Below are 23,189 nucleotides of genomic sequence, written 5' to 3' on the forward strand. Positions count from 1 at the left end.
ATTGAATTCTAGAATTTTCGCAGCAAAATACTCCTCACTATCCTCTCCCTTTCCCTTTCATTTCCGCCGGCTGCAGCTCGGGTGCTTAAGATATTAGATAGCAATTGCCGCGGCCGGCAACACTCTTTTGCTTCACTTTTTTATTTATTTATTTATTTTTAAATAAACCACTACCACCACCACCTGTCCGTGAGCATAAAGGTTTACAGGTAAATGAAAATGACTTTGGCTTGCACTTATTGCATTGCACTTAGGCAATGAAAAGTGGTTATTTGATATTGGGCGGGTCATTATTTTATACAATGATATTTACTCCCGTTAGAACACTCGTTTCGAAAACACAGAAAAAGGCAAAAGTTGTAATCTACTTAACAAAGGCGTGCGTGACAGATTCCTAGTCGAGGATGCAAATATGGGTAGGGCCCCTTTCCGCAGAGACGCACCTGGATTAAAGTATATACAAAGGAGACCAACAGCCATCGAAACCCAGCAGCACAAAGGAATGCTTCTATTTTTATTTCTAAGCGTTTCTAAGAAAGTTTCTAAGCGTCTGTCTACGGATAAGAAGAATCCACTTGCGAATCCTGGCATGCAGGCTCGTTTTTTTTTTCCCCCATTTTTTTTTTCGAGCATGCCAAGCAACCCTGCTACGTTCGAATTACCATTGCCTTTGGGATTTTCGCCTCGATGGCTACAGCACACGCATATATGAGCGGAAGACGCAATCGAAAGGACATTTTAAAATTTAGTTGGTGTCTTCATTTCTTTTTTCTCGACAGCACACCACATGTTGATGTTTTCGAAACAAAAAAGAAGCCTATGCTTTTTCTGCCTTCTAAACATCCGAGAGGATAAACCAAGAAAGTTCTTGGGCCCCATCGGAAATGACGATATAACCATTCCCGGAACAATACTCACCGTCCAGCGCACGCTTGCCCCACAGGAATGTGTCCAGACCGACAACACAAGGCTCACTGTGTGCTCAATGAAGGCTGGACGAGTTGCGCAGTGTGATGCCACAAGCGCCCTGCAGCATTAGCGGCGGCCTCACACTCGCTTGGGAAAAGAGAAGAAAGGAAGAGACACGAGGCGTGGCGCAAGCGGCCCGAGGAGACGAGCTCGGGCAACGAAGCAGGCGAGGTCGCGGCTGAACGCCTTCTTGAACCCGGGTGACCAGGCCTGGGGAAGCCATGCTCGCTCAGCTCAGCGCAACCAGGAGCCTGCTGTCTCTTGTCTCCCGCCTGCCTCTCGCTGCCTCGGAGAGCGGGCGCCGTGCCTGGCACAGGCAGGTGCCGCCCGCCCGGAGATCCTGCCGTACTTGCAGCCGGTTCGTGCCCGCCGTCCCGTGGCTGGGACCTGCTGCCGTAAGAAGGTGCCTCCCTGGGCGTGCCCGGGTGTCCAGACCTGGGCGGCCGCCTCCTCCCTCTGGTGCGTCGTCAAGGCCACTGCTGCTAGTGCTTCGCGCCCGATTTCCGGCCGCAGGGAGAACAGGCCTGCGGTGGTGTTTGGCCCCGGCGCCTTTTTGGCGACCGGCAGCGGATTCACAAGCCGGAACCACTCCTCGACCCTCGTCCGCACAGTTCCCTACCCATCACTGACTGCTTGCTTTTAAGTAAAACTATTTTTGTTCTCCCTTCTGACGTGCTCGGTATGGGACAGTTTTCTGGACCCTCCGGGGCCCCACCTCGGAGGACGCTTGAACCTGCTGGGGGGACTTTTCCCCTCACACGCAGTCAGCCGCGAAAAAAACAGACATGAGTTAATGGCATGCCTTTTTAAAGCCATAGGACGGCCCCGAGAACGAATCAAGGAACTCATCCCTACGTGAAAAAAAATGTGCGCATAATCGAAAGGATGATCCAAAAATTCAATGGATCAGTCATAGGCGCCCTGCAGGCTTGTTGACGAGGCTTCTTCACCCCAATAACAACATGTGGTGCTATATACCGGTTGCACCTCGCACGTGGCACTCCGAGTCACTGGATTACCGGGTTTCCCCTCCGTCTAGGGGGTGTTCCGCTTCAGGAAGAAAGGAGCTATCTTCTCGCGCGCTTCCACACCTCACAGGGTCAACGCTCCCTCCACCACGAGGACCACAAATATAGCTGGCACCTCCTTTCTAGCCGCCTCCCTCCTTGGGGACACATTTTCAGCTTGCTACCGCAGCGGTGGCCTAGTGCTCTGAGAATACGCCTCGCATGCAGGAGGTGGGGGGTTCGATCCCCAGTGCCGCCGGGTACCCACCGGTGATACAATAGGTACTAGCTTTCTCCTGGTCTTGTGCTCGGCATGTTTAGGTTGAAATGCTTGAGAAATGTGTCTCTGACCCCACCTTGAGTAGAGGAAAACACCTTGTGCCATGGCGCTCTTTGGCCACAGATGCCCTTGCGCCATAAGAATACAGCATCATAATCATTCTGCTTGCTGTCGAATGTTCCAACAGGAACTCACAAGCTTCAAGAAGTCAAAGGTGCAAAGACATTCGACACATGTACCGTTACACAACCTGCATCACAAAAGGCCGCCACAAATTTTTAATAAATAGGCATTTGGAGGGCTTTCACGGCATGATAACAAAATAACTTTTAATAGTTAGCTTTTTAACAAATCCCGTGCGCGCCGTTCCTGAAACTCACGTTCTTGGAACGAAGTTCATGGACCAAAAGCTGATATCTTTACTGACAGACGGCTGCACAAAGCACTGTCGGGTGCATGTAGCTCGCGAGCAGCGCGTTTCAGACCGCTACCGTTGTGGGCGGTCAGGCTTCGCGCTTGGACGTCGCAGGGCTACCGTTAATCTGTACTGGCATTCACATTAGCATTATACCAGACGCTACGGACTGCTTAAAAGTCAGTAGTTTTCTCCTAAACATGCGGGAAGCAAACAACGCGCTGGCATATTTCGTCCGTTGTTGTCGTCCACGCCATTTTGTCTCGCCTTGATTGAAACATGACGCGAAAGGTCAGGGCTCGCAGCTGGAAAAGAGGTAACATATTTTGGCGTGCAAAGTCAACGAAAGGGTCTAGCGACACGGGAAACAGTTTGTAGTGCGCGGCATGCTACAGAAGCGTCAAAGCAGTGCTGTAGGTGAATTGCAGTCACCGGAATCAGCGCTGTTGTCCTTTTTCCTCCAAGTTCTAGCACTCCTTGTTACTGATTCTGCGTGCAGTATGACAGACTATCTGCTTCGTCCTAAGCGGACGAGTGCGTGAGCATGCACAAAAGCAGTTTTTTTCGGCAAAGCATGAGGCAAACAGACCTACTTCGAGACCACGATGGAGTTCATTCAAGAGCCAATAGTACACGGACGAAGGAGGCAGGGCGCCAACGCCGCATTTCTGCGCGTTTCCTAGAGGTGCTCGACGAGCCCAGGAAAGAATTGTCGGTATGTGGGCGGTGTCGCGCGATGCGCACGCAGCGGTTGCTCGGAGCAGATAACGAAAGAGAAGCCAGGTTACCCATGGAGAGCCAAGTTATTTTATTTCAGAGCTGTTCGCCAGCATGCACTCTTGGCCTCCAGCTAGTGCTTCCCCATCTTTGCAGGTGTTCTACGAGGTGGCGGAGCCACTGCTCTTCTTCCGAGGCAGCTGAGGGTTAAAGTATGGTAAGACTCCTCCCTCTGAGACGGTTACTCCTGCGAGCAGCTTCCTCAGCTCCTCGTCGTTGCGGACCGCAAGCTGGATATGGCGAGGCGTGATCACAACCTTGTTGTTGTCGCGCGCCGCGTTGCCGGCGAGCACCAGCAATTCTGCCGTGAGGTACTCCAGGACCGCGGCCATGTAGACGGAGGCCCCGGCTCCCACGCGCTCCGCGTAGTGCCCCTTGCGGAGCCGCCGCTGGATGGGACCAATCGGGAATTGCAGACCCGCACGTGCACACCGTGATCTGGCATTAGATGCTTTGGGTGTGTCGGCCCCGGCTGCACCGCTATCCATGGCGGTACTGCGCAGTGCTATGGATGAAAACAGTCAACGAAGCGCAGTGCAAGTGTACTAGAACCACGAAGCACAGTATAACATTAGGCACCTACAAAGCCTTTACATGTATCCCACGTAGCTATATGCGCTATTCTGAGTCTATGCGTTGCAGTCAAGGTGATGTGCAAGTACTCCCATTCGTTCTCTCCAATAGGTTAAAAAAAAGAACAAGCCCAAAGCAGGTGTTAGCACATTCAAGCCGTTTTACAGAGGAAGTGAAACGATGAACGGCGTACGAGTTCCTTCATCGGTTGCAGAAGGCATGACTAATGCCTCAAATAAACGCAACGGGGCTCAATGCCGAAATGAAGTGTAATCTTACGGGTCGGATAAACCTTGGCCCGAGTCAGCAGGTGGAGTGCAGCGTCCTAAGGTCCCCAGCGTCTCTTAATCACTCATGAGGAAGTGACGTGGCTGGAAAGCTGCGTTCCCAGGTTAGCGGGCCGCACGATTTCCGCCAGGATGAAGACGAAGACGTTTTAATTTGGACCGATTTCATTTCCGCCAGTACATGACTGCTCAAACCCAGCGTCTGTGTCCTCTTCCTTCTCGTCTTTATCGCTGTGGCTATATGTGTTCTCTCTCGCTTCTTTTCGTCATAGATGTGGGAGCCAGACCAAGCACCAGCCAATTAGACGCCGAGATTGCTTCAAAGGTCTGTGTGAGCGGCCTGCACCTTTGCTGCCGCGCATTCGTTTTCCCCTGAGTTTCTGCTTTCAGTGTCGAGGAAACGGACGTACAAGGATTTAATTTGTATGCTCTTTCCTCCGCCCCCGCCCCGCTTTGTGTATTTTGGCTTTCCAGGACACGAAGTACTCAAGGGATTACGTAAAATGCTGTAAGCTACAGAATATAAAACCACCCTCCGAGACATTACCCGTTAAGACACGGTTAGAGGAAACGGCTATTTTGATGTAGAGAGTAAATTGCCCCCTTTGTGATCCTCCCGAAAGATTAGGCATTGTTTCATATATTTCAAAGATGCAATGCTCTTATGGGATATAATGCCACGGACATTCGAAAAAAGTGAGTTTGACTCGAAAGTTTGTGCGATACCTCCCTGCAGTGCCATTTTTTGATGAACCCTTTGGCAGTGGCAGCGGCGGCGTACAGACATTCCGTGACCGAGTTCGTCTATTTTACAGGAGCGCTGCCCGAGCTTTGGAAACGACCGCGGAGCCTACTCATCGGCTACATCGCTGTTCCAAGCGTTCAGAGCAACCGTATTTCAAGTCCTGGCCGGATTCTCCCCTGCTGCCATCTGTCTTCATTGAATTGAGCTTCGTCTGCTGCTTATCGGCTTCATCAGGGGGGCGTTCGTTTTCCAGTGCACTGCAGTCACTTTGGCAGTGGCAGCGGCGGCGTACAGACATTCCGTGACCGAGTTCGTCTATTTTACAGGTTGGTGGGCATTTATACTTACCACTGTTAAGGCTACCTATAGTTTTCGTCTTTGCTGCTGCTGCCGCTGCCATGATACTGTAGTGCGAGTGTCACCTTACTTCGTTGCCTATAGTACTTTATCCTCTGTTGTAGTCCCGAGCAATGCCGGAGAATACTATTTGTATTGCATGTAAAGAGAACCTTGATGATGGCGACGAGTGTGTCACTTGTGACGAATGCAGTTGCAGTTACCACAATGGAAACTGTTCTGGAGGTTATGTAAAAAGTACAAAGGGGAAAGCCTCCAAGACCACATGGAAGTGTCCGACTTGCATACTTGCCAGAACCAGAGGGGGAAAGTCGAATGAAAAGTCGAAAAATGAACAGGCATGTGAGCACAAGGCGGAACTATCGCAAATCAACGCCAAGTTAACTGTTCTCTTGCAGATGAAAGAGAAAGTCGACGCTCTAAGTAGCTTGAAAGAAGTTATAGAAAGTCTTGAACAGTCAGTGCAGATGATGTCAGCCAAGTATGACGAGCTTCTAGAAACGCAAAAACGACACGATACGGAAATACAAAATCTGAACAAACGTCTTGAAGTCGTAGAATCGGTAGGAACTGAGGCTGAGGTGGGTCGATTGAAAAGGCAAATAAATGACCTTGAACAGTATGGACGACGCCAGAATCTTGAGATCCATGGTCTGAAATACACTGAGAACGAAAACGTGTTAGCTGTTGTGAACGACCTTGCATTGTCTTTGAGCCTTGAACCGGTCACTGAGAGTGAAATTGAAGGTGTGCACAGACTTCCTCACAGGAAAAATGAGGACAAAACGCCTCCTGTGCTGATCCGCTTTATCAGCCGGAAAACAAAAGATCAATGGCTAGCGAAAGTAAAGGATCTGAAAGCTAAGCAATCAGACATACGCCTTTTTGACAACCTGACAGCCTTCAACAGGCGACTCTTGTGGCTGGCACGTTCAAAGGCAAAGCAGTGTGGCTACCAGTATACCTGGCAGAGAAATGGCAAAATATTTGTCAGGAACAGAACCGGAGAGAATGCAATCTGCATTGCTTGCGAAGACGACTTGGCAAACATTCGGTAGCCTTAGGTTTTCATGCGCGCTGATCTTCTGTTGGAAAAAAAGAAGCCTATCATGACCTATTTTGATATTGATTCTTTCAATAAGTACATTCTGAATTCTGGAAAGTCTCTCAACAATTCTCTCAGTTTTTTTCATTTAAATGCACGAAGCCTGCAAAACAAAATAGATGAAACGGTTGTGTTGCTGTCAACTTTGAGGTTAAAGTGGGATGTATTAGTATTTTCTGAAACCTGGTTTAGCAATGATAATGATGCTCCTAACATTGATAATTATAAATGCGTATCTTTGGCGCGACAACAGAGAAGAGGAGGGGGCTTATCAATTTATTTGAGGAATGAAATCGGCTATCACTGTTTACCTGAATGCTGTGAAATGAATGAAGATGTAGAAGCTTTGTCTTTGTGCTGCGGAAAAATTGTTGTTATAGGTATATACAGACCGCCTTCAGGTTCGGTATCTGCGTTTTGTAACTTTGTTGAAAAAACTTTGGAATATGTGTCTCTTAATAATTATGAAGTGGTTTTTCTTGGTGATATAAATGTTGATATTCTGGGTGAAACGTCCGTTACGAGAAATTTGCTAGATTTGTACAACAGCTATGGATTTGTGAACTTAATTTCCTCACCAACAAGAGTTACTGACAACTCTGAAACGCTTATTGATGTGTGCTTTACGAATATTTGCACAAGTGATGTCCCGGCTGGCGTTTTGACATTAAGCATTAGTGACCACATGCCTATATTCTGTATAGTTCCGAGTCAACCAAAACAACACAGGAGTAAACCGGAATCTTCCACATTTAGGAGAATTGATGAAAACAGCTTATCAGAGTTTCGACGTCTTTGTGCTAGAACAGATTGGAGTAATATTTTAAGACAGGAGGATGCATGCCAATCGTACACAAATTTTATATCTACTATTCAAGAACACTACAATACTGCATTTCCGCAAGCAACGCGCAGAACTCATAGAAAATCAAGAAAGCCGTGGATTTCAAAACAACTGTATGACCGCATACAGGAAAAGAACAGACTTTTTTCGCGTTTTGTGAGAACAAAAGACACTGACATTCTCCGTCAATTCAAAACGTTCCGCAATAAGTTAGGCGCTGACATTAAAAAAGCAAGAAGTGATTATTACGCGAGAAAGTTCTCCATGTCTGATGGCTCGAAGGGAACATGGAATACACTTAACGATCTTCTAGGTAAAAACAGAACCAACGCACCCGTCTCACTCCACATTCATGGCGCGAACTATGATGGCGCTGACCTAGCGAATGAATTTAATGGGCATTTCTTATCTGTTTTTCCGCCAAAATCAACTGATGGTCCACATCAAGATGCCTCAGTCTATATAACCAGTAAACAAAGTAATTCCATGTTTTTGTTACCATGCACTGACTCAGAAATAATTACCATTATTCACTCCTTACGCAGTAATAGTGCTCCAGGTGTCGATGGCATAGCTCCAGTCCCGATCAAGAAAGTAGCAGATGTCATTGCGATACCATTAGCACATATAGTTAACCTAATGTTCACGACAGGCACATTTCCACATCAGTTGAAAATAGCTCGTGTCACTGCCATTCACAAAGGGGGTGACATTAATGATTTAAATAATTATCGGCCGATCTCCGTTCTTTCAGTTTTTTCTAAGATTGCAGAACTTGCAATCAACACACGTCTTTCTCAATATCTCGAGAAAAACCATGTCATCTCCAAGCAACAGTACGGATTTCAAAAAAACAAAACAACTGAGGCCGCCTTACTGGAAATCAAAGAAAAGCTAATTGAAAACATAGAAAATAAACTGCTAACAGTTGGCATATTCCTTGATGTGAGGAAAGCGTTTGACTCCGTTAACCATAAGATATTGCTTGAAAAAATGCAGTGTTATGGAATACGCGGCGTTCCTTTAACCTTATTTGCTAGCTACCTTGACAACCGATCTCAAACAACTATCATTAACGGTATTTCATCTGGGATCGGTCAGATTGTGTCTGGTGTGCCACAGGGCTCCGTTCTAGGACCAGCATTGTTCTTATTATATATTAATGATATCGTCAACCTTCGTCCAGCAGACAACATTATAATCTATGCAGACGATACTAACGTATTTTTTTCAGGGCAAGATAGTAATATTTTGCAAGCAGCCTCCAATAGTTGGTTATCCCAATTGTCTGTTTGGTTAAAATCAAATAGGTTAGAACTTAATGTCAGGAAAACAAAGTACATACTGTTTAGAGCCAAAAATAAGGAAGTTCCGAACAACTTCCAAATTCACTTCGAACAAGCTCCTATAACTCGTGTCAGCTCTACAATGTTCCTTGGAGTCATTTTTGAAGAACATTTACTCTGGACAGATCATGTAAACTGCGTTTGCACTAAAATGGCTCGCTCTGTTGGTATCCTAAATAAATTTCGCACAATACTGCCTCGGAAATTCAAACTACAAATTTATTTCTCTCTAGTCTTTTCGCATGTACAATATTGTTTGTTGATCTGGGGAACGACTACCTCAACCAATCTTGTGAAAGTACTTACTTTACAAAAAAGAGCTGTACGAGCGATTGATAATTTACATTACAGTGAGAGCACGGGTCTTTCCTTCCTCAACCATAGACTGCTAACCATCACGGCCGCTTACCACAAGAAGCTTGCTGTTTATATCAGAAACCTTATGAAAGGAAACTGGCAGACTTTCGAGAGCACATATTTAATTGCCCAAACAGCATACAGTCTTAGGCACCCTCAATACCATGCATCAAAATCCCGTACAAACTATGGGTTCCAAAAACTAACTCACATAATTCCTCATACATTAAACACCTATCCATATTTAACAGAAGTGTCACTACAAAATATGTCCGAGGTAAGATTTAGGAAAACTGTTCATGAATATTTTTGTTATAGCTAGTTGTGGTGTGTTTTTACCTAATCAGTTATTGTCTTTGTTATGTTTTGATCTTAGTTTTGTTGTGCTTAGCTCTATGCATGCCTGATCTCTGTTTCGTTGTCAGTATATCCGCTGCTTTTCTAGTTTCTGTTACTTATGAAAACTTTGTACCATTGCCAAGTGCCACTTTGTTTTTGTTTTTTTTTTACATGGGGAGGGCAGGCCTCAGTCAGGCGCTACTAGGCGCCTTTAGCTTGCTCTCCCTTGTTTGCAGTCTCTGTACTGGCCAAACAAAACCAATAAATGAAATGAAATGAAATGTACTTTCTGAATGGATTACACAGCCTCTGGAAAACACGCATGATGGACCGACAATGTGAATCTGTTATTTGTGCAAAAGACCAGCCTCTCTTCGGAAGAATAATTGTTCATCGAAGAGAAGTGTATGCCCAGACCGAGTACGAACCCAAATGGGGCTCACTTTTAGGGCTGCGGTCTTCATTGCCCTATTCAAGTGCTTTGTAGCTTAGTATGCTGTGTTATGCATCCGGTTGATTTGCCACTGTTTTCCTAATGTTTGTACATAGTTCTTCTACATAAAACATTGCATCACTGTATTAAATACCATGTTGAAGTGAAGCTGATCTGTTCATGACACCGCTGGATCGAGACCACGGTGTTCGAGACCCACTTTCGGCGTGTAGTGTTTTGCATAGTTGGCCATAAAGTCTGGAGGCAGGTTTCCCACAGCCCGGTGGGCATGCTGCCACCTGACCACCTTAGCAGGCGGGCCAGCTTCCAGAAACCGGTGCTGGAAAATATCCAGGAAATCTGAGATTTAGGGTCTTAGTGAGCAAAGAGTATTGTTTGCAACTTTTTTTCTGTCATTAAATGCAACATAGGTTATAGCAGACTCGCCAAAATACCGCCGAGTAACTTTCTTTTTTCAGCCCACACAATGACCCTGTTTGTTCCGTGTCGCTGCTATAGCTGAATGAAAGACCAGACACGGGGTCTCTATGTACTGTCCCGAGCCGAGCCCGGGCCAACAACTTCCAGGGCAGGAGCTTTCGGGCAGGTCCGAGCCCGTGATGTGAGCACCTGTGACTTGGTTTTGGGCCAGGCTGTTTAAATGTAGCCCCTTAATATTCTTCAGACAGGGTCTCTCTTCTGTGCTCCTGCCAGACGTTGCAGACGGACGTCTCGGACAAGCACATGATGACTGAGTACTTGTTCGAATTCTGAAACTGATCCGCACGGTGCGTGCTTTCTTCACTAGCAAGTATTTGCCCGGACAGAGTTTCGGCTAAAACAAGCTCTTTGCCGTCTATGCGTGTTGCTTTTTGTTGCAGCGGTCAGCACCGCGAAGTGGTGCTCCAGTCAAGACGAGAGAGAGAGACAGAGAGCCACGTGACACGTTCGCCGAGGAGCGACGCGTACCTGTGGACGTTGCTGCGCGCGCTCTCCGCATACGCGTGGTTTTCGAAAGGCGCGTGAAATGGACAAATTTTGTTCAGCCTCAGCGACGAGGGCAACCGCGTTTTCGAAATTACAAAAACTCTCATGGTGATTGCAGCCAGCCAGCTACAAATGCTTAGCTGCGAACGAGCGCCAACTGTAATCGTTAGAAAGTTATCTTATAGAATTTATTAGCATGGTGTGACGCTGTGCGAATGACTAAACGCGAGTATCGCTCGTTGAAGATGACAGTAAATTTAGCTGCGCGAGGAGTATTGCACACTCACCAAAATTCAGGACATTCCGCAGTTAATTTTTATTATGCTGAAATGTAAGCTACTAATTAGTCGCTGCGAAGACACTCCAAAAGACTTTTCATGAGTGTGGTTGGAACTGCGCAAGGATCTTTGAGAGATTTAAGAATACTTTAGCACTTTAATTATCTCACAGGGACTTCATTCTTACGCAGAACATAATTTTGGGATATTTGAAAAATAGCTACCGGAAATAGAACCTTTAAAAATGAATTCACTGTTCCAAGAGAAAAATGATTCTCTTCATATTCATGCGACTATCAATATTCATTACTGCACTCCAGGAAAACGCTACCTCGCAAGGAGGAAGCCATATAGTTAAGTGTATAAGATATTGAGTGCCATGTCACATATTATGTCAGATATTCAGCGCCGTGCCTGTCACGAATTATTACAGGGCGTTTCACCAAAGATTTGGCACAATTTAAAAAAATGGGCTTTTTGAATTAGAAGAGCGCTTTTTTCGGCATTGTCAGCGGTGTAGCGCATGAGAATACAGCTAGTACGTGGTAGCTAGCATGCTGGGTAACTAAACTTGAATAGTTAACTTTTTAACTACTACTGTTCGGCTCCTTAGTTATTGAGAGGCGTGTAGCACACCGTAAGTAATATCCATGTCAGTTTTTAGAATTTTGAAGGTGCGGTTATCATCGGCGCTGTGGCCAACCAGATTCTGGCGACATCGCGCCAAAATACATGCGGTTTTTCAAAGTTTGCAGGCAAAGCAACCTCTCCATTGCGTCTTACTGGTCGAAATAGCCAATATTTGTTTGTCCACAGCGCCGAGGGTAACTTCGTTTTCGAAATTCTAAAAACTTATATCGATATATCTCAAGGTGGGCTACACGCCTCTCAATATTTAGGAGCCTAACTGCAATAGTTAAAAGTGAAATATTCATTGTTAGTTAATCGGCCTGTTAGTTAGGACGTTTTAGTTGCATTCTGATGCACTATACCACTGACAATGCTATGCCGAAAAAAAAGCGCTCTTCTAACGAAAAAGCTTATTTTTAAAAATTGTGTGAAGTGTTAAGTTAAACATAGGTATGGCGCCTATATTCTTCTCCTCTTTTTGCTTCTCAGGAACCATGGGCTTGGGCGGTACAGAGCACTACTAGCACTTAATAGCAGCTAATAGCAACGTTACTATACTCACAATGGCATAGATTTATCTAGTTTGAGCTTGTAATATTTGCGGTGACATTTAAAGGCCTACTTGACCGAAAGTTTACTTCGGTTAGTTTAGCGCTCGATACAGTGTGCATGTTATGAACAATGTTTATTTTTAATAGGAGGGCTGTGAAGCGTCTAGTATTTTAGTTATAAGCGTTCAAAAACCTCTGTGTCAGACGACGCAGTCCCCTAGCGGTCTGTCGGACAACTAACAAACCTGACCGCAAATGACACACCATTGAGACACCGCCATCGCCGGCTCGCCAGTTTCAGGCGTTCTGAAGTGAGTGCGCGCCCCTTGTAAGCCCTTCTTCTGGCGCGTTTCTGGCTGTTTTCACCGCGAAGCTCGATGGTCTCCGAGAAAAATTAACTGCTGGCATCATGTCGAGGAAGTGCGTGGCCGCGGAAAAGAATACGAGGAATGCGGAAAGCACCATGTATACCTCTCGGCCACTGCCATTCACACCTGATCTCGAAAGCTGGCGTGAACTCTCTGGAGCTCAGGTTTTAACGTTAATTACAATCTCTTTTTCAAAACACGTAATGGTGGGCGACTGAAGCTTCTCTCTCGCGCTAACACCTTTTGTGGGTTGGGCTTTTTCAATAGACCTCTCCCTGTCTACATCATGCATCAGAGCATGTAGGTGTTTCTGGCGCGACCGGCAAAGCATGCCACGAAACGAGTGGTTTAAAATTGGGAGAAGAAAGGCTTCGAGGCGTCTCTAATCGGGAGAATAAAGAGGACTGGGGCCCGCTCGTCACAAGCTAGCTTAGGCGGTTCAGAAGCTAAAGTAGACGGCTTTACACGAGTAATGCCGTCGTGTACCTAGTGTATCTCCTGTCACAAAGACTCGCATGCCAGGCTGAGAATCCTGGAAGGCCACACGTGCGTTACTGAAAACGTCGAATTTCTTACTGCCTCACGCCGTTCATTCTTGAGGTCGATTACAGGAAGCTTCAGCCTTACCATCCAGGCGCTTCTCTAAGACCTCAGAGACCTGAACGCATGTTATTTGAATGATACCGGTAAAGGATGACAACACGTATACGTAATTTTGATTGAATGTTCTGCATTATTACTCAGTCGATACAGATACACTGCCTTCAGGCAATCTGCGTGGTAGGCGTATACGGTTGATTGGGATCCTGCAACCACGTCGTTCTGTCCAGCTGTGCGGTTTCTGTCCCAGCAGTACATGGGATTTAAGTGGTTCTAGGTAAATACAGTAATGAGCGCAGCGCATAAGTCTTTGTTCATTTGCACCGGCATGTATTTTGCTAAGCGCAGTGGCTTGCCCGACCGAAGCGCGCAGAGATGAACCAGCCCACCATCGGCGCCGCATTGATGCTACGTTCATCGAAGAGAAAAATCTATTTATTTTGCAACAAAAATTTTGCTTCTGGCATATTCTTTCGCTTAACACAGCGCTTAATTCTCTAGAGCTCCCCTTTTTTGACATCCAGTTGTTTTAATAGATTTACCTCGTGTTCACGGCACCGGTTCCAAGACAAGAATGCCTTTCGACGGAGGAAAAAAATGAGAAGGTAAAGGAGAAGGCAGGTCATTTTTTAAATCAAGACGCACAAGTGCTGTTGGCACACGCTTGCCCGCTCAAAAAAGCCGAGTTGCTAATACTGATAATACAAGAATTTTTTTTTACTTGACCTTTATTTGAATATGCTTCCTTCCTTCGAGATGTCCGAACTTTGCACAAGCTGTAATCGAATACTGCCAGGCAAACAACGGTTCCTAGCAATGCGAAGTGATCATTTTTTGCTAAGGTTGAACGAGGAGTTTTCTAGTCTTCTACAGCAAATAAAACAAGCTTAAAACTTTTTCTGGGGCATTTCATCCGATTTAAAATGTGTGTTTTCATATATAGCCAGTATTTATGGCGCAATGTGCAGCACGCGCTACCGGTACCAGCGCTTTGCACGCGCCGCAATGACCAGACGCTCCGAACCTGTGCGGACTTCCGTCTCAAACCTGCGTTGCTTCCGGCGGGTAGCAATGGCCACCGTTTTTCCAGTTTCGGTATTCAAAAGTCTGATTTCTGCGTGCCGTTGACACCTTAACTCCTTGAAACTGGAACGTAATGTTTTGTGGGTAGCAGAATACGGGGGTATACTATGACAAAACAACCTTTTTGCGCTTTGCAAAATTTCGGTCAATGAGACCTTTAATGCTGGGCATTATGTTAATCGTCAAACGTTTTCGCACTTCTCTCGGGCAAACTTTGCTCACTGCTGTGGTGTAACGGATGCGCAGTAGCCTTCAAGGTTAACAGCTAAAAAATATAAATGCCTTAAATGTACTACCAGCAATAAATGAAACGTGAACCACAGAACTGAAGTTCCAACACAGAAACACACACATATTAGCTCCTGGGGAGGAAATACGAGCGACGTTAATTAACACACTTTGCACCTTCGAATTGAAATTGCACTGCTTATATAGTATTAAGCGTCCTCCAGCTAAGGTGTTCTGATTTTGCTGTTCGCGTTTTATTTGTTGCTACAGTACCTTTCAAAATCGATTTATGTACCGAGAAGAAAATATTCAAACAACTTGATCATGCATATAGGGGCACAAAACGGCCATTTCAGATGGCATTCTGTCTGGCAGCATTCTTCAAGACGAATTGTGTGTCAGTACCTATCTGATCTCAAAGTTACTGACGAGAGTATACAATCGCTGGGCGGATGCATTCAGCTGCAGGGATTGCAGCGCCCTGTTCATTTCGCTTTGTGACGGCATCTAACGCCATCGTCGCTGTGTTGAGGCGCCGCGCGGCAAATATGAAGGGCCGATGATCGAAGGAGGATGTCGATCCAGCATGACATGCTCGATGTGGACAATTACTGCCTTAATTGCAGCCTAAGATAATAGCCACATTTCTTTCGTAAGGGGCAATACAGTAAGGAGAAACGCACTGAAATCGAGAGAGAAACAAGAGTCGCCAGGACTGGGCGCCGTACGCGCGCTCGTAACCAATGCTGGCTAGCAGACGACGCACATTCCTCCGCGTGCCCCCAGCCGGCGGCTCTGCTCGGTGAAGCGGGATGGAGGCACCCTAACTGTCCTAATCACACGGTCGACGGCGAATCGGGGAAACCGAGCGGCGACTCAGAGATGAGGAACGGGGACGAACAGACGGCCGGCGATCGAAGGAGTCAGGGTTTCGGGAGCTTAAACATGCTGAAAGGGTTGGGGAGGGGCGTAGGCGTTGCCGCAAAGGTCGGCATCGACAGCGGGGGGCAGAATGCAGTGGTAACAGTTAAAGTCGGTAGATACAGGACTCGGGATAGCTGCGGAACAACCTGCTCACCGACAAACTACTTGATACGGAAAATGAGCAAGCTGTCCATTCTCGCAGTAGAAAGGTTGTAATCTGTATCGGTTACGCAGATGGTTGCAGAGTAAAAACTCGCTGTGTTCGCAGCTCGTCATAGCTCTGGCGCAGATTCAAAATATCTCTGACGGAGGAAGGGACTTTGGCAACAAGGATTAAAAGCGTTGTCCTGGGTGCTTTGGAGGATATATTTTATTTATTTTTTTTTCAGCCTCCGCCATGGACACGTGTCGACGACCTTGCAGAGGTCGATGGCATCTTCTATATAGCTGGTAGTGGTTTCACCATTCTGCTATGTGCGGAGGCGAATATGCGGCTCAGCGCGAAATTAGCGCACGGCCGGGCGGCCGAAGATGCCTGTGACACTGGTCTTGAAGGCGGACCAAGTGGTGAAGTATGATTCTTGGTTCTTGCACCAGAGGTGTGCAACGCCGGTTAAGCAGAAGGTCACATTCGTGAGCTTCATGCAATCGTAGGAAAACCAGTCGTCCACGTAGTGATCGTCCGTGCCGCTGAGAGCTGACTGGCCGGAGGGCGTAATGGCATGGTTTTTGAGGAGGGTCCCGTTGCGCAGTTCTACGCAGGATGGAATACCGCAACCACCGCCAAGATAAGATGGGGTTTATTTGTAAGAGAAGCTTGGTTGGGAAGGATGGGCAGATTGATTGCAAAACATTTCATTCGTCGGAGAGAGCTTGGTGCTAAGAGGTCGCGTTAAGTGGTAGAGAATACGTAGCCCTTGACGACTTTGTCAGCCCACTCCACCGCGAGAACTTGCGTTCCGGGGTCAGAGCTAGCCAGCATGGTCTTCCACCGCTCTAGAGAAGGAACGCTAATTAGATCACCAGGAGGTGGCTCTATTTTGCAATTCCATAGGATATGATCGTAGTTGGCTCGATGGCCGCAGTGTTTACACTTCGGATTGTATACATCAGGCGTAGAGCAGGAAAACGCAGGTCCCGGCTCAAATAGTTCGCGCTCTCGTCTCGCGCTGTGCGTTGACGATGCCGGTGCAGCAGCTGACCATTTTCCTCATTACACGAATATTTTTTTTTAAGCAGTCGCATTTCTGCTTTTCAGTCACTCATCGCTCACCCTGTGGGAGCCGTGCAGCTCCAACTTCAGGCCAAGAAGCCGCGCAATCATGTACTGCAGAGCTGTCGTTATGATTGCGCGCTTTCTGTGTACTAACTTACTCGAATTCTTTATTCTCTTCTTGCTCAGCCACTATTTTACCGTCACTGAAGCCACCATGGAGCTATACTCTAACAATTTCTTGGCCCAGAATTGGATGTGGCCACCATGGAACCGGCAGAAAGCAATTCGTGACACGCAGCCGCTTGCACCCCTGTTGCTGCACTACAGGAATTCGCGGCGGACTTGCAATTTCTCCTCTACCGTTCCCACGGGATGACACTGCAACTAGTGACTCACGCATGCTACAATACTGTGGAAATTTGATGGGAGCCCATCTTGGGGAAATGTGTCTCGTGTTGGATTGGCCTTATTCTAGATTGTAGTTGATGACATTAGAGCAAATTACTCATTTGCATCCACCCAAGCGCAGCCATACGGCTACAAAGGAATGCTATACAGCTTCCAGAGAAATTTCGTAGTCAAAGAAAAATTCGTCCTGGTCCGGCGTTCGAACCCGCGACCACCGCTTAACCGGAGCACTCGCTCTATATATCAACTGAGCTAACCGCGACGGCTAGCCCATGGTAAGGCGAAAGCGAATTGATCGATAACTCGAAGTCTGAATACTTCGCCGTGCTAGCAGCCCTGATTAGATTAATTGGTTGAGCGACTACTCTGGTGAAGCGGTGGGCCCGGTTAGAACCCTGTACCAAGGCCAATTTTAATTTAACTACGAAGTTTCTGTGGAAGCTGTATAGCTTTCCTTTGTAACTGTATGGCTGCGCTTGGGTGGATCCCAATGAGCAATTTTCTTCGTTATTACAAATTTACTCCACCTTGAGGAATTCTTTTAAAACATTAGACCAGCTAGGTTGCAATTTAGTTACACAAACAAGGCGAGGAGATGATCAGACAAGAGTTGGGACTGAAGAAAAATCGGCAACAAAAACTGCTTGTAAATATAAAGCAAGAAAAGTTTGATAGATAACTAGGGAGCCATTTTTATTCATTGTGGTATTGAATTCTAGAATTTTTGCAACAGAATACTGAATTAGGTGCTGTCTGTTGACATTAAGGACTAGAGGTAAATAAAAATAAATTTTGCTTGCATTTATTGTACTGCAGCTAGGCAATAAAAAGTGTTATTTGAAATTAGGTCGGTAATTATTTTACGTAATGGTATTTCCTCCCCTTAGAATTCTCGTTTCGAAAACACAAAGAAAGGCAAAGTTTGTAATCTACTTAACGAAGGCTTGCTTGAAAGATCCCTATTCGAGCATGTAAATATGGGCAGTGCCCCTTTCACCAGAGAACCGCCTGGGTTAAGGTAACGAAGAAGGCCCACAGCCATCGAAACCCAGGAGCACAAGAGAATTCTTCTATTTTTATTTCTAAGCATTTCTAAGAATGTTTTAAGCGTCTGACTGCGGATAAGAAGATTCCACTTTCGAATCCTGGCATGCACGCTCGTTTTTTTACCCCAATTTTTTTCCGAGCCCGCCAAACAACACTGCTACATTCGAGTTAAAACTTTCTTTGGGTTTTTCGCCGTGATGGCTACAGAACACACACATATGAACGGAACACGCAATCGAAAGGACATTTTAAAATTTAGTCAGCGTCTTCATTTCTCTTTTCTTGACAGCGCACTACAGGTTGATGTTTTCGAAACAAAAAAAAAAGTCTATGCTTTTTCTACCTCTTAAACATCCGAGAGGATAAACCAAGAAAGTTCTTGGGCATCATCGGAAAAGAGGATGTAACCATTGCCGGAACAACGCTCACCGTCTAGCGCACGCTCCACCCACAGCAATGTGTCATAAAACTCATGACCGACAACACAAGGCTCACTGTGTTCTCAGTGAAGACTGGACGAGGTGCGTAGTCAGTGGCGAAAAAAACAGAGATGAATTAATGGCATGCCTTTTTAGAGCCGTAGGAGGACCTCGAGAACAAATCAAGCAACTCGTCCCTACGTGAAAAAAAAAAAAAGCGCGCATAATCGAAAGGATGTTCCAAAAATTCAATAGAGAAGTCAGAGACGGCTTGCAGGCTTGTTGACGAGGCTTCATCACCCCAATAACAAGATGAGGTGCTATATACCTGGTTGCACCTCACACGAGGCATTCCGAGTCACTGTATTACAAGGCAGCACCTCCGTCTAGGGGTCTTGCGCTTCAGGAAGAAAGGGGTTATCATCTCGCGCGCTTCCACACCTCACAGGGTCAACGCTCCCTTCACTGCGACGACCACAAAAATAGCTGGCACTCGTTTCTGTCCGCCTTCCTCCTTGGGGACACGTTTTCTGCTTACTACCGCAGCGGTGGCCTGGTGGTCTCAGTATATGCCTGGCATGCGGCAGGAGCGGGGTTCAATCCCCAGTGCCGCCGAGTATAACCACCGGTGCTACAATGGGTACTAGCTTTCCAATGGACTGGTGTTCGGCTTCTTTAGGGTGAAATGCTTGAGAAATGGGTCTTCGATCCCACCTTGGGTAGAAGAAAACACCTTGTGCCGTGGCGCTCTGGGGCCACAGATGCCCTTGCGCAATAAGAATCCATCATTATAATCATTCTCCTTGCTGTCGAATGTTCCAACAGGAACCCACAAGCCTCAAGAAGTCAAAGGTGCAAAGACAATCGACGCATGTACCGTTACACAAGCTGCATCAGCGAATGCCGCCACAAATTTTTAATATATAGGCATTTTGAGGTAGAAATGTGGCTTTCATGGCATAATAATGAAACAATTGTTCATAGTTAGCTTTTTTAACAAACAACGTAGGCGCCGTTCCAGAAGCTAGCGTTCTTGGAACGACGCTAATGGAGAAAAAGCTGAAATTTTTACTGCCCGAGGGCTGCACAAGGCACTGTCGGGCGCATGTAGCTCGCGAGCTGCGCGTTTGAGACCGCTGCCGTTCTGGACGGTCAGGCTTAGCGCTGGGACGTCGTAGTGTTACCGTTTATCTGTACTAGCATTCACTTTGGCACAATACCAGACACTACGGACTGCTTAAAGCTTAAAATCAGGAGATTTCTCCTAGCAGAATGCGGGAAGCGATCAACGCGCTGGTAAATTTCGTTCGTTGTTGGTGTCCACGTCATTGTGTCTCGCCTTCATTGAAACAAGACGCGAAGGGTAAGCGCTCGCAGCTGGAAAAGAAGGAAAGCATTTTGGCGTGCAAAGTCCGCGAAGGGGTCTAGCGACGCGGGAAACAGTTTGTAGTGCGCGGCATTTTACAGAAGCGTGAAAGCAGTGCTGTAGGTGAATTCCAGTCACCGGAGTCAGCGCTGTTGTCCTTCATGCTCCAAGTTCCAGTACTCCTTGTTACTGATTCTGCGTGCAGTATTATCTGCTTTGTCCGTGAATGACGAGTGCGTGAGCATCCACAGAAGCAGAGTTTTTTTTTTTTTCAGCAAAGCATGAGGCTAAGAGACCTACTTCGAGCCCGCGATGCAGTTCTTCCAAGAGCCAATGGTACATGGACGAAGTAGGCAGGGCGCTAACGCCGCATTTGTCCCCGTTTCCTAGAGATGCTCGAGGAGCCCATGAAAGAATTGTCTGTCTGTGTGCGGTGTCGCGCGATACGCATGTAACGTTTGCTCGGAACAGATAACGAAAGAGGAGCGAAGTTAAACATGGGGAGCCATGTTTCATTTCATTTATTTATTGAGACACTGCAGGGTGGGAACATTACAGATTGGTTTGGTTTGGTTTATTGGGGTTTAACGTCCCATAGCGACTGAGGATATGAGAGACGCCGTAGTGAAGGACTCCGGAACATTACAGAGGAGAGTGGGTTAATGGAACAATATCCATAAACACAGCAAAGATTTCACAATACCAGTAACAAATGACGTGAATGTCTGGAATATAAGTCTGACAGTGTTCAGTGTGCGGGCATACAACAGGATGAATGATTACAAACTAAGAGACAATTTCTAATTGTAATGTCATATGTGACAGTACACAGAGAGCAGTAAAGATACAAATGAAAGAAACTTTTCATTCAGAGCCGTTCGCCAGCATGCACTCTTGGGCCCCAGCTACTGCTTCGCCATCCTTGCCGGCGCTCTACGAGGTGTCGGAGCCATTGCTCTTCTTCCGAAGCAGCTGAGGCGAAATATATGGTAAGACTCCGCCCTCCGAGATGGTTACTCCTGCGAGAAGCTTCCTTAGCTCCTCCTTGTTGCGCGCGGCAAGCTGGACGTGACGGGGCGTGATCACAACCTTGTTGTTGTCGCGCGCCACGTTGCCGGCGAACATCAGCAATTCTGCCGTGATGCACTCCAGCACCGCGGCCGTGCAGACGGAGGCCCCGGCTCCCACGCGCTCGAGGTAGTTTCCCTTGCGCAGCCGCCGCTGGATGCGCCCGACCGGGAATAGCAATCCCGCAAGAGCAGAGCGCGTTCTGGCTTTCCGTGCCTTGGACGCCTTCACCCCGGGTGCCCCGCTAGCCATGGCGGTACTGCGCAGTGGTATGAAAGAAAACAGTCAACGGAGCGCAGTGCAGCTGTGCTAGAACCCCGAAGCACAGCATAACATTAAGCACCAACAAAGCCTGTACATGTATCCCACGTAGCTATACAGGCTGTTCTCAGTCGATGCGTTGCAGTCGAGGTCATGTGCTAGTATTCCCATTCGTTCTCTCCAATAGGTTAAAAAAAGGACAAACCCAAAGCAGGTGTTAGCACATTCAAGCCATTATACAGAGGAAGTGAAACGATGAACGGCGTAGGAGTTCCTTCATCGGCTGCAGAAAGCACAACCCCTCGCCTCATTAAACGGAACGGGGCGCAGGGCCTAAATTAAGTGCTATCTTACCACTTGGGCTCCTTGTACTGGTCGGAGTCAGCGGGAGAAGTGCAACGTCAGCTGAGGTACGATCGCTTTCCATGAACGAATGCGCCTGCTCAGTCGCTGATGAGGAAGTGACGTGCTGCCAGGCTGCGTTCCCAGGTTAGCGGGCCGCATGATTTCCGCCACGATATAATGATGAAAATGAAAACGTTTTAACTTGGACCGAATACTTTTTGGCCCATCTTCCTGTGTGGGCATGCGCCATTGTACGAGGTGAACTATAACAATTACAATATTTCCGCAAGTACATGATTCCTCAAACCCAGCGAGTGTGTCCTCTTCCTTCTCGTCTTTATCGCTGTGGCTATATGTGTTCTTCCTCGCTTCTTTTCGTCATAGATGTGGGGGCCAGAACAAGCGTCTGCCAATTAGACGCGCAGATTGCGTCACAGGTCTGTGTGAGTGGCCTGCACATTTGCTGCCGCGCGTTCGTTCCCCGCCGAGTTTCTGCTTCCAGTGATGAGGAAACGATCGTACATGGATTTAATTTGTGTGCTTTTCCCTCCGCCCCTGTACCGCTCTGTGTATTTTTCCTTTCCAGGACACGACGTGCTCAACGAATTACGTAAAATTATTTAAGCTACACTATAAGCTACACTCTGGGACATTACCCGTAAAAATACCGTTAGAGAACACTGGTATTTTTGTGTATACTGTAAATTACCACCTTTGTGATCCTTCCGAAAGATTAGGCATTGTTTCATCAATTGCAAAGATGCAGTACCCTTCTGGAATATTATGCGACAGACATTGAATAAAAGTCAATTTGTCACCACACTGTGCGCAGTATCTCACTGCATTGCCATTTTTTGATGAACCCTTAGACATGTACTTTCTGAATGGATGACACAGCCTTTCGAAAACACGCATGATGGACCGACATTGTGAATCTGTTATTTTTGCAAAAGACCACCCTTCGGAAGAATAATTGTTCATCGAAGAGAAGTGTATGGCCAGACCGAGTACGAACCCAAATGGCTCTCACTTTTAGTGTTGCGCTCTTCATTATCCCTTTCTTGGTGCTTTGCTGCTTAGTGTGTTGTGTTTTGCATCCTGCTGATTTGCCACTGTTTTCCTAATATTTGTAATACCATGTTCAAGTGAAACTGATCTGCTCACGACGCCGCTGGTTCGAGACCCACTCTCGGCGTGCAGTGTTTTGCATACTTGGCCACCAAGCCTGGAGGCAGGTTGCCCACAGCCCGGTGGGCATGTTGCCACCTGACCGCCGTAGCAGGCGGGCCACCTGCCAGAGGCTGGGGCCGGCAAACATCGGGGAAATCTGATATTTAGGGTCTTAGTGACAAAACAGCATTTTTTGTAATTTTATTCGTGTCAGTAAATGAAACATAGGCTATAGCAGACTCGCCAAAATAGGAAAATAACCACCCGGTAATTTTTTTTTTTTCACCCCACACAATGACTCTGTTTCCTCCGTGTCGCTGCTATAACTGAATCAATGGCTAGACACGCGGTCTCTATGTACTATCCCGAACTGAGCCCGGGCCCACAACTTCCAGGGCAGGGGTTT

At 46.8% G+C, this 23,189-nt stretch overlaps 2 protein-coding genes across 2 annotated transcripts; both read right to left on the bottom strand.

Moving 5' to 3' along the window:
• Positions 1-3,549: 3,549 nt before the first annotated feature.
• Positions 3,550-3,936, bottom strand: LOC149352166 (histone H2AX-like). Its single transcript, XM_089575672.1, has one exon. It carries the CDS (start codon positions 3,934-3,936, stop codon positions 3,550-3,552), a length of 387 nt encoding a protein of 128 aa, XP_089431798.1.
• A 16,936-nt stretch (positions 3,937-20,872) lies between these two features.
• Positions 20,873-21,259, bottom strand: LOC149352167 (histone H2AX-like). Its single transcript, XM_089575673.1, has one exon. It carries the CDS (start codon positions 21,257-21,259, stop codon positions 20,873-20,875), a length of 387 nt encoding a protein of 128 aa, XP_089431799.1.
• Positions 21,260-23,189: the final 1,930 nt, after the last annotated feature.

This window comes from Amblyomma mixtum, chromosome 3 (assembly GCF_055824585.1).
Source record: "Amblyomma mixtum isolate Tamu chromosome 3, ASM5582458v1, whole genome shotgun sequence".
Lineage (NCBI taxonomy): Eukaryota > Metazoa > Arthropoda > Arachnida > Ixodida > Ixodidae > Amblyomma > Amblyomma mixtum.

Excerpts from the sequence above, each read along its gene's own strand:
- LOC149352166 (XM_089575672.1), bottom strand. The coding sequence starts at position 3,936 with ATGGATAGCGGTGCAGCCGGGGCCGACACACCCAAAGCATCTAATGCC.
- LOC149352167 (XM_089575673.1), bottom strand. The coding sequence starts at position 21,259 with ATGGCTAGCGGGGCACCCGGGGTGAAGGCGTCCAAGGCACGGAAAGCC.